We start from the raw sequence: 12,455 nt of genomic DNA, 5'->3' as shown, positions 1-12,455 counted from the left end.
CAAAATTTGCACATAGGACTTCTACTCCCAACTAGCCAGAATTGAACCACAGGGCCACACCTAGCTGCAAGAGAGGTTGAGAAACAGTCTTTAATTCTGAATAATCATGTATTGGGCCACAATTCAGGGGTTCTACCACTATAGATAAAGTGGGCCTTGTTAGGGTCTATGAATCCCCTGAAATTGTTTATAAAAGTTTGTATGAATATGCACTTCTCTGGGGAAAGGAGCTGTAGCTTTCGTCAGCTTCTTAAAGGGGTGTATGACCTAAGAAAAGTTAGGAACACTTAGATATTTCTAAAAGAACTTAAGTGATTTATTTAACATAACATTTATTTTATTAGCTCCATTCCAATTGATTACAACCTGTATCGAAAATTCTGGTCACTTCAGGATTACTTCAGGAACCCTGTGCAATGCTATGAGAAGATTTCATGGAAAACTTTTCTTAAGGTGAGTTGCCAATCATAGACTACCCAAAACCCAATATTTTACAGTTAATGGCAGAGGCAAAACTTGACTCTTATCCAGCATACTTTTTATTAATTTTACCTCGTACATTTTTATTCCTATTTCATAATTTCAACCACTGATTTTGTAGAGTAGTTTATAAATGATTTAGGGATTTAAAAGTTCATAATTACAGCCTTGGGTTTTTTGTTTGTTTGTACATAGTATTGTCAACATGAATTGATGAATTTTTGTCAAATATATTGTCTTTGCACAAAATTATTTCAAGTATCCTGTTAGAACAAGGGTTGCAAACTAATGGCTCTGGGCCAAATCCAGGCTTTGCCTGTTTTCGTAGACAGTTATATTGGTACACAGCCATGCTGATACTTGTAGCTGTTTGTGTGCTGTAATGGCAGACTTGAGCCGTGTAACTGAGACCATATGAGCCATATAGCCTATGAAAATTAATAGAAGGAAACCTCATTTAAAATGGAATCAGGAATGGGGAGCCTGGGTGGCTCAGTTGTTAAGCGGCTGCCTTCAGCTCAGGTCATGATCCCAGGGTCCTGGGATCGAGCCCTGCATCTGGCTCCCTGCTCAGCGAGAAGCCTGCTTCTCCCTCTCCCACTCTCCCTGCTTGTGTTCCCTCTCTCGCTGTCTCTCTCTCTGTCAGATAAATAAATAAAATCTTTAAAAAATAAAATAAAATAAAATGGAATCAGGAAGCCAGCAGAGAGACTCTCACGTTCAGCACTAGTTGTCATTTACAGAGCCAGCTGGAAGAGATGGACCTTGCCAGTCAAAGTACTTTACTATCCCAACAGAAGAAAGGAAGAGTTCTTCCTCGCCCAGCAACAGCCCAGCCGATGAGAGGCAGTCACAGCTCAGCCAATGAGAAGCCACTATACTTGGAACTCCCAGTTTACTCCAATGGACTTTTAGTTTATAACAGCCCCTCCTGACTCCTTCTTTCCTCTATAAAAGAGCATTCGTCCTTGTTTTCCCAGACCTGCAGCTTGCTTGTCCCAGATTACAATTCTTAGCTCTTCCCAAATAAACCCATTTTTTTTGCTGGTGAAATAACTGACGGTTTAATTTTATTTTAAGAGATTTATTTTAGAGAGAGGGGGAACACAAGTAGGCGAGGCAGAGGGAGAAGAAGAATCTCAAGCAGACTCTACCCTGAGCACAGAGCCTGAGGTGGGATTCCATATCAGGACCTTGAGATCATGACCTGAGCTGAAACCAAGAGCCAGAGGCTTAAGACTTTATCACCCAGGTGTCCATGGTAGTTTTATTTTTAAGGTTAACAAGCTTATGGGCACCTTGCAGGCTCAGTCAGTAAAGCATGCTACTCTTGATCTCAGGATTGTAAGTGCAAGTCCCACTTGGGGTGTGGAGATTACTTAAAAATAAAATCTTAAAAAAAAAAAGTCTAACATACTATCAGGAAAAAAAAAACTGGGTAGTCCTTGTTTTATAAGAATTCTCTATATTTCTTTTACTTGGCTACTTAAATATCAGTTGTCCTTTTTGGTTGTAGTCAAAATCCAAGGTAAATAGGTAGCTCTTAAAAGTAGCATGGTATGTGTTCAGATTAAGTGATAAGTGAGAAATCATCCGGAATTGTTCCCCAACTGGTTAGGATTTGACATCATTGTTTTATTTGGTCACAGCGTTTAGCACAAGAAATGCTTGAGCATTTTCCATAGCTGGTTAAACATCTAATTTCACTGGCAAATTTCTGTGTACTTTCGAAGCATCACTTTCTCTGCCGTTTACACAAACTGCATAAGAAATTACCTTTCTTCAGGAGTAGAGAGTTTATTCCTACTTTGACAATACCATGAACTCTTCATACCAAGTAATTTTAATCCCATTTTGCCATTATAGTTTTTTCTTGTTTAATGTGCTTTACAGTGTGCATACATGGTTAACTACAAGTAAATTCTAGGTATTTTGATATAGAAAGGCACTAAAAAAATTATTGGGCAACAATGCCAATAAAACTAATTGGTATTTTTACTTTGCAGTATTCTGAAGAAGTTCTAGCTGTTTTTAAGAGTTATAAATTAGATGATACTCAGGCCTCCAGGAAAAAGATGGAAGAATTAAAAACAGGAGGAGAACATGTATATTTTGCAAAATTTTTAACAAGTGAAAAGGTATAAATTTTTCTTTTTTACTAAGCATAATAAATAGTGGTCTTTTTTTTTCTATTTAACTGATATTTTTAAGTTTCATAGAAATGTGTATTTTTGGTTAAAGCTGATAAGTATTAGTTTGAGAGTCCTGTGAATTCCTTGCACAAGTAAGACTGATTTGATTCCAGAGGTGAAAGAAGTTCTGCATTGTCTGTTTTGTAGGCTTATTTTGCAGTTTAATTGTTTTTAGGTGTATATATTTTGAACCTCAAGTTAGGATTTAATTTGCATTTATGAAAACAGTATTTTGTAATTAGTTTGTCATTAAGGTACAAATAAGGGGTTTAAACGTTCCCTGATAATTTTATTTATACAGTTTAATCAGTAAATTTTGTTCAGATACAATGCTAAGGGATTATGTAAATTTTCCAGTCAAGATAGCACATTAAGTGTACGTTTTGACTTACTCCCTTTGCTCCAAACACATAGAGATGACAAGTAAAATATAAAAGGAGAAAACCAAAAGACAAAGCTGGCCCTCCAGAAACAAGAAAAATACCTTAATGGACTAGAAACACCAAGTAGTGAGTGAAACTGAAGTCTCAGGCCTGCTGGCCTCATCCCGAGCAGGTGGTGGCACCCAAGAGTTTGGCTACAAGGTGATAGACACCAGGTGTGTTTTATGTGGGACCAGGGACCAGAGCCAGATTCATTGCTTGAAGCCGGGAACTGGGGTGGAACTTTACCCACTTTTGAAAAGAAGCTAAGAAAAAATGTTACCAATCTTCTGCCCAGGGCTGTGGATTCATAGGAAGCTGTGGGTCACGGGATAACAAAGACACAGCTTTGTGTCACGCTTTGTGTCACGCTTTGTGTCGGCTTGCTCTGGACTGGATATATGATCAATATACCAATGAAATAGTTGGCTTCAGAAATTCATCACAAGACTTTTTCCAAACTTGACTCCAGGGGCTCTGGTAGAAGCAAATGCAAAACTACTGACAAGAAAGGATGTATACTGGGAGAAAGAAGGAGAAGTAAACAAAGCAAAAGGCTCTCATTCAAAACTCTGATACATTGCAATTCCAAAATTCATAAATACAATACTAGGAAAGATCACCAACCAAATCAACTATTGGGATATACATATATTTATTCCAGATAGATGGCTTGACCATGACTTTAAAAACTTTAAAATACATATTTTAGATTATCAAAGAGATAATTGATGATATAACATCCACTGAGAATGAATAAATTGTGAAGCTGAAACAGGCAGAAATGAAATAGAATGGTTGAATATGACAACTAATTGAGAGACTTAGATATGAAAAATGTGATCATCAAAACCAAAGCAGAATATACAGAATTAAACTACAGATTGGACATAGATGAAAAGAGAACTAGTGACCAGAAGATAATGATAAGAAGTTCACCTAGAACATGCAGAAACGGGGAGTGGGGGTGGGGTTTCTTTGTTAACTTGAAGGAGCAGTTAAAAGCAATGCATGGTCGATTGTGAAATTCCAGCAAATATCCAATAGGATTTTTAAAGAACAAAATAGAGGGAATAGTGGGAAAACTATATTGAAAAGAATTAAAGGTAATACCAAGTTCTCAGATTAAAAATATCCTACAACTACCAGCAGGATAATGAAAATTAAATTCATACTTCAGTACATCATGCTATAACTCCAGGGATAAAGAGAAAACTTTAAAAACCACCAAAGGGGGAAAAAAAGACAAATATACTAGAAAGGACAGAAGATAGTGAAGAATTATAGTACTAAGGGGGGAGGACAGGACTATCAATCTAGAATTTCATACCCAGCTAAATGCATTCAAGACAATGGACAAAATATACATTTTCATTGACCAGAAAAACATACCACTCAAGACCCTCTTTTTTAAAAACTACTAAACTAAAGGATGTTCTCCAGGAAGAAGAAAATTGAACCTTTAGAAAGGAGTGGGATGCAGAAAGCAGTGGTGACCACAAAAATTGAAAAACAGTAAATTTATTGATTAAAAATAAAAATGTCATAAAAACTGATTTTTAAAAATTTCTATTGTGGAATTTAAACTAGATGACAATAATAACATGGGAAGGAAAAACAGATGTTTAATGAGCAATTTAAGCATATACTTCAATCTTTATAATCTTCTGGCAGAGGAAAAAAATACTAAATGACTTTAGACTTCATCATATATAGTAAAAGAGTACCACCAAAAGAAAACAACCTGTAGCTCTTAAACAGCAAAGAGCTAAAAGGGGCACAGGAAGGAATATAGACTATTTTGTAAACCCAAGTGATAGCAGGAAGGGAGGGGAAAAAAAAAAACAGAAAGGCAGAAATAAGTCCAAATATATCAATAATAGCAAGTGTAAACAGATTTAAAACAGATTATCAGAATGGATTTTTTTAAATCTGACCATATTTATTAATTGAAACATAAAAACTCTTTGGTTGAATAAAGAAATCAAAATTTTGGGCGCCTGGGTGGCTCCGATGGTTAAGCATCTGCCTTCAGCTCAGGTCCTGATCCCAGGGTCCTGGGATCGAGTCCCGCATCAGGCTCCCTGCTCCTTGGGAGCCTGCTTCTCCCTCTGCTTCTCTTTCTCTCTCACTCTCTCTCCCCCTCCCTCTCTCTCCCTCTGTCTCTCATGAATAAATAAATAAAATCTTTAAAAAAAATCAAAATTTTTGTTTTACCCTATTTAGAAGAGGGGAAGAAAATCCCAAAGTTCTTCTAGCTTTAACAAAGAACCTTCCTAAAGACACACTTCAGAAAGCTTAGATGTCTATTTAAATAATACTGGGGCAAAAAACTTCCAAAAGAAAACCAGTGAAAGTTCTGTATACTTTTAGGAGTTACAGGTAACATTTTTCAGGACATGACAGCTGCTTTAAAACTGGATGTTGTTAAAGTTCTTTGTATAAATAACATTTCCAAGGACATTTTATTTTAATAATAGAAAACAATAAGAATACACACTGAGAGAAATCTCCACATTGGAGTATAAAATCTGTGCCTTTGTACTGGTTTCCATTGACCACTTTGTCTCAGAACTGGCTCTCTGAGTAGTTTCTTTATTAACTCTGGAGCTTTCTTTGACTAGCAGTTAGGAGAGCATGAGCTTTCCAGGGTAAGCCCTGGAGTTCTATTACTTATTGAGAAGATTCATACTTCATAATATGGAAAAGAGAAAAGGCACAGAGAATTGTAACAAATAGAATGTGAAGCATGTAATGTTTTGTGTTTTCAATTTTCTTCTTTACTGCCTCTCAAGCAACAATTGTATCTTAAATTTAGATCTGTGTAAGAACCCTTCTTGCACATTCTTCATATTTTTACAGTGTATTTCCAGTGTTTACTACTCAGTATCCAAGTGAAAATATGTGTAGTGCATTACCTGTACTTTTAATGAAAAGTAGGCACCATTTTATAAGTTTTACTGTTCCACTAAAAGAAGCCTTCCACATCTCTATAATACTTTACATGATGTTTTAAATCCATTTGATATACTTGCACATCTAATGGGAATGTTATTACCCAGAAGCATTGTGTTTCACTTACATGAATGTAATCATGCTTTTCCTTAGGGAGGGAGAATCAGGATCAGTGCATGGAAAGGATGATACAACCTTTATAGTCCTAGACAGGCCAGTTATATGGTAACCACAGGTAGGCACGGGTTCTACAAATAAAGTAGGTGTCTTTGTAAGTTATCATACCTTCTTTCTCAAAGAGGGATATTTCCTCTAGAAACAAGTGGTATTGTAATTTTCAAGGGCCACTTTTTTATGCTGCCTTGGGTATGATTGCAAACACTAAGTTCTAACAACACAGTTTTCTTGTTAGCATAGTAAAATAATTCAACAATAGCAGTCACTAAATGTAGTGCTGAGGACTTTGGGGTTTTTTGTTTCTTTTCGGTTTTTTTGGTGGAAAAGTACCTGTTCCTTAAGATTAGTCCAGAGTCATACTCAGAAATATTTAAGGGAGAATTTCACCTCTAATTGTCCAATTTATCATACCCACGTGAAAGACACTGGTATTATAGAGATTCCTCCTCCAGCACTATGTAGCATGTAAAAGCAGAAACAACATTTTAAAATATTTAAGTACCATGATATTAACATGATAGTTAAAAGAATGTATTCTGGTATCTTTGAGTTCTCATAGAAAAGAGTACTACTAGTAACTAGGTGTAGACATCAGGATTGCCCACTTCTTCACAGCACTAACTCCTGTTCTACAGTTGAGACTCAGTGTCCAAATGGAAAAGATCAGGTGGAATAGTTGGCAGCCAGCAGTAACCAGGGTGGCTGCCCAGAGTCCCAAACTGTTGATCCTAGTGTGGTCATTAAGGCCATTCTTGTTCATGGAGAAAAGAAAATTAACAACCTATCCAGACTCTGCTTTGTATGTGGAACTCTGAAAGACTTTTGGTCATTTAAAAAAGCATTCCTGGCAGAAAGTTGTTCTGCCTTAACTTTTTTGTACTTTCTGTATCCATTTGAGAGGTATCCGAGGTTGAATCTTTGCAGTGAATGCAAAGATGGGTCTATTCCTTTATGACACATATTACAGCTTACTTAGGAACAAACAGGCTAATCCGTATCCTATAATTTTGTCTCATTAATTGTTTCATGGGAGCCTCCCTTTAAACAGGTCTGGGAAATTTTTGGACAGCTCTAGAACCCAGCTTAGTTTTCTTTGTCTGCAGGCCAGAGATAGAGCCAGCTGTCCAGCAAATTCCAGGACTTTACAATGAGGTTCTTGTAGGTCATTATCATGGTCTGAAATTTAAATAGAAACTAGATTGTTGGACCCTGTGCCTTGAGAGAAGAAAGTTGATAGCAGAGGCTGTTAAATAGGCAGGGGCTGACATTTTCTTTTAGTTCCAAGATGGAAGAAGGTCTTACATTTTAAAAATCATATAAGGACTGAGCAGCTCCCAGCAGGATTGGAGTGGTATTTTCTACTAACAAAACTTGATGTAAATCAGTCATCAAGCCTTACATCTTGACACTGCTCATCTGAGTCAGCTGATAGGGCTTCTCACAGCTGTGATTAAAATGGTTTGACAGACTTGATTTGGGCTTTGAAATAATCAAACACAAGGCACATCAGTGGTGGGCCTTGGGTTGCCACTGAGGAATGGAAAGTAAATGGAAACTTTATTGGCCTACCATTAATATTTCCTGAGGAGAGAGACCAGGTTATAGATCTCGTCGTATAAACTATAGACAATGTGTCTAGACACGTCAGTTGAATTATGTACAAACTTTTGGGTTACTTTATTTTTCAGAGTTTTATTTGGATGTTTGCCTATCTCTGCTATGGGCAGTGAAGGCATTGATGAATCTTTAGGGCTTTACAAACTTCGCAATTTGAAGTGTTTTGCTGACACGTCAATTTTAGCATGTGGGTATGCACCCGCCTATCTGAAAAGATAAATGCAGTTTCTAAAACCTTTTTATCTGATTAACTTTTTTTATATGAATAAAATCTATCTGAAGTGGTCATCAAAGTGGGAGGCATGAGCTGTGCTCTTTATTGTGACACTTCCGTGCTTTGTGGGCCTGACAAATAGGGTAGCTCTTCAAATATCATTGAGCATACTGGAAAATTTAGAGCATACTCATCACTCTGTTATTTTTAGAATCCCCTCTGTGTGTGATTCAAGCTATGGTTATGCAAGCAAGATAAAAAAGTCTGTTCTCTGATGCTGCCAGGCAGCCATCCAGGAAAGGCTAAAGAAATGGTACAAAAGGTACCCTGCCAACGTAGGCCATGGATTTGGAGCCTGATTCTGAAGAAGGACAAAGTCTAAAAGAGTTGGCAGAGGAGACTGGTTAATTGATAAGATAAAGATAAAAGCAAGATAGAATGAGAAAATACCAACCTTGCTATGTCATTAGCCAGAGTAATAGAAACTAATAACCATTTCTGTTAATTATTAATAGAAATTAATAATAATATTAAAATGTTTGCTCCTTTAGAAATGACAGCTCTCATTTTACATAGTCACGATTTACACAAAAGCATGAAGTAGTATATTCATAACTGTGAACATACCTTTCTTTATCCTGTAACTCAGCAGGGACACTGAGATCCTTAAACTAAAATTAGATTTTTCATTTTTTTAACTTTTTTTGGAAGGAAAGTTTAAAAAAAATTATTAGTAAATAGTACTATTTAAGTTTATAATTTAGTGTTATATATTCTTTTTCTCCTCAGAAACCAGATGTTTGATAATTTAGTTGAATAAGATATATGAACCTATTCCAGGTAGAAAACTATTTTACAATTTTTTTTTAATTTTATTATGTTAGTCACCATACATTAGTTTTTGATGTAGTTTCCATGATTCATTGTTTGCGTATAACACCCAGTGCTCCATGCCATACGTGCCCTCCTTAATACCTATTTTACAATTTAGTCTGCTGAACTCTAATTCAACATCCAACATTTGAAAATTTAAAAAGTTTAAATGATGGCTCTCTTTCTAAAATAATGACTCTGGAACCTATATTTCTCCCAGTCTGGGGAGAAAATGGATAAAAATATTCAAAGCGTTTGGAGTTTTGGCTTATTTCTTTCTTAATTGTCTAAGAAGAGTTTTTCACAGCTCTCCCAGAAATATAAGAACTTAGTGGTGCTCGGGCACCTGGGTGGCTCAGTCGGTTAAGCGTCCAACTCTTGATTTTGGCTCAGGTCATTATCTCCGGGTCCTGAGATCAATCCCTGTGTCAGACTCCAGCTCAGCGGGGAGGCTGCTTGAGCTTCTCTCTCTCCCTCTCCCCTCCACACCACCACCACCACCACCACCACCACCACCACCACCCCCTGCACATGTACGTGCTCTCTCAAAAAAAAAACTTAGTGGTGCCTTTAAACAATTTAAGAAGGAACTCTAGTATACTTGAGAGATTTTTACTTTTCTAGAAATCTCTCAAGACACACAGTTGACTAGAGTTTTGTACAATATACTAATATACTCATTACTTTTTTTGAGAAATCTGCAATTCCTGCAGCCATACTACTTAGGCATCAGAAAGACAGCTGCCTGATTTCCTGCTCCCTGACCCACAATTCAGTGGGCTTTCACAAAAAAAAAAAGAGCCTAATACTCAATGAACAGAAGAAATTGTTAAATTATTAATATTAAGATTGATTATTTTTATCAGAAGTTGTTAGGCAAACTAGAGATTATACAGGACACTTATATTCCAAGGAAAGGAAACATTCTAATTGCTCAGATAAGGCATGTAGGAGCCTATTTCACTAAAGGCTCAAGAGTAAAACATAGATTCACATCTATACAGATGGCTTTCAGCTTTCCATGTACTCAATTGTCATTGGTATATTTGTCTTCCAGGGAGCAGCAGCTTCCTTTTAAAGAGTTTTGTGTCTTAGAATTGTACCCTTCCTACTTCATTTGCAGTACATAGCTGAGCTTTGTAATTCCAGAGGGTTGCATTAAGAAAGAAGAAAAATAGGGGCGCCTGGGTGGATCAGTTAAGTGACTGCCTTCGGCTCAGGTCATGATCTCAGGGTCCTGGGATTTGGGCTCCCTGCTCGACGGGAAACCTGCTTCTCCCTTTCTGACTCCCCCTGCTTGTGTTCCCTCTCTTGCTGTCTCTCTGTCAAATAAATAAATAAAATCTTTAAAAAAAAAAAGAAAAGAAAAATAGACCTAAGTAGCTTAAAACTTATGTGGAAAAGAACACAGGAGAAATTTAACAAATGGAATATGGGACACTGTTATAATTTCCATCCACATAGAATATATGCCTTAAAAACTATTCAAAAAGGTTGAAATGTTAGGGTGGAAAGAGACACACCAAGCGAGAACCAACAACAACAACAAAAGCTACATAAATACCAAATAAAATAGAATTTAAGGCACAAAGCTTAAGTAGGATAAAGGATACTACATTAATGAGTCACCAAGAAGATGTCATGAATTCATATGCACTCAAAATCTATTAAGAAAAAACTTGTAAAATTATGAGAAGTTGGCAGATCATCAATTATAATGGGTTATTTTAAAGTGCCTTCATCAACACTGATGGGTTGAGCAGACTAAAAATTAGTAAGTATATGGAAGATTTTTTTTTTTTAAAGATTTTATTTATTTATTTGACAGATAGCATAAGTAGGCAGAGTGGCAGGCAGAGGAAGAGGGAGATGCAGGCTCTCCACTGAGCAAGGAGCCGGACATGGGGCTCGATCCCAGGACCCCAGGATCATGACCTGAGCTGAAGACAGCTGCCTAACTGACTGAGCCACCCAGGCGCCCCAAGTATATGGAAGATTTGAACAACCAAAATAATCTTGATTTACTGATGGATCAAGCAGACCAGTATTAAGAAGTGTATGGTAGATCTGAACAATAAAAGTAATAAGCTTATTGTAGTATATTTGGAAACCGGTACACAACAAATAGAGGTAATTATTCTGTTTGAATACATATGGAACATTCACAAAATTTGTGTACTAGGCATAAAGGAAATCTTAGCAAATTTGAAAGATTCTTTATCATGCAGAACATATTCTCTGGCCATAGTGCAGTTAAATTAGAATTATAAAAAGGATGGCTTAAAAGGAGGTAAATAAATAGAAACATGAAAAGCTTTCGCCAGGAGTTGAAGAGGAAATCAAAATGGAAACTCTATATTTGTTATAAAGATATTGTATAGCAAAACTGTATTATATGTCAGATGTGTGGGTTACAAATAAAGTCAGAAGAGTAAATTACAGCTTTAAATGCATTAATGAAAAATTTAAGTATGACAAATGAATTGAGAATACCGTTCAAGAAGCTAGGTACAGAATCTTAAGAATGTAGAAGGTAACTATAATAATTGCACAAATTGATGAAGTAGAACAAAGAAAATATAGAACACTTTAGTAAAACCAAAAGCCATTTTTTAAAGAAAAATTGTATAGGAACAAGTTTTATAAAAATTGTAAGAGCAGGCCTGACAAAAAAAGTGAAAAGGTACCAGTAAACAATATTAGTAAGATTAATAAATAATAAAAATGGGCATAATTGAAAGTACAGAAATACTGAAAATATGTAAGAGAATGTATTCTGAACAACTTCTGCTAATACCTTTTTAAATCTAATGAAATAGTAACTCTGTAGAAAAATTTAATCACCAGACTCACAAGGAAATAGAAAACGTGAATAAACAAATAACTATTAGAGAAATTGTAGTTGAAATGACATCTTTCAAATGATATCAGGCTCAGATTTTTTTCCTCACATATTATCAGCAGTTCAAGGAATAGACGATTCTTACTGTAAGTGAAAATTTTCAGAGGTTAGAAGAAGAAAAGCAGCCAGGTCCTTAATATGAGATTGATGTAACTTTAAAATCCCAATAAGGATAGAACAGGAAAAAAAGTATATATATCAATCTCACAAATAGAGATGAAAAAAAATTTTTTAACTCAACAAATCTAAAGTAGTTATTTTTTTTAAGTAGAGACTAAATAGGATTTATCCTAGGAATGTAAGTTCAACATCAGAAAGATTAATACCAAATTAACAGCCTTAGGTTTAAAGGTTTAAATATTTAAAAACTATACAGTCATCTCAGATGCCAAGAAAATTCTTACAGTAAAATCTAATATTCAGTACAAAAACAAATCAGAAGTGGAAGGGGATTTTCGTAACCTAAATGAATTAATAAAAACCCTGTGGCAAGTATCATACATAATGATCTAACTTTCAGAAATACTCCTAGTAAATTCAAGAACAAGGCATGGATGTCTACTAACCATATTTCTGTTCAGCATAATAGTGGAGGACCTAGTCATTTCAGTAAGAAAAATAAG

At 35.8% G+C, this 12,455-nt stretch overlaps 1 protein-coding gene across 2 annotated transcripts in view; it reads left to right on the top strand.

Annotated features, from left to right (window-relative positions):
• THOC1 (THO complex subunit 1) overlaps positions 1 to 12,455 on the top strand; it is a 54,121-nt gene that overhangs the window by 22,589 nt on the left and 19,077 nt on the right. Inside the window, exons 10-11 of one of the 2 annotated variants that reach the window (XM_025886483.2) lie at positions 345 to 453; positions 2,487 to 2,618. In XM_025886483.2, the coding sequence (XP_025742268.1) occupies positions 345 to 453; positions 2,487 to 2,618 (241 nt within the window). The remainder of the gene's footprint in view (positions 1 to 344; positions 454 to 2,486; positions 2,619 to 12,455) is intronic. The other variant, XM_025886485.2, reaches the window with a different exon arrangement.

Source organism: Callorhinus ursinus, unplaced genomic scaffold (genome assembly GCF_003265705.2).
Source record: "Callorhinus ursinus isolate GAN/ISIS: 27379988/994484 unplaced genomic scaffold, GSC_fseal_2.0 scaffold11, whole genome shotgun sequence".
Lineage (NCBI taxonomy): Eukaryota > Metazoa > Chordata > Mammalia > Carnivora > Otariidae > Callorhinus > Callorhinus ursinus.
The sequence above is the reverse complement of the archived record's forward strand: the minus strand, read 5'-3'. Positions and strand labels throughout refer to the sequence as shown.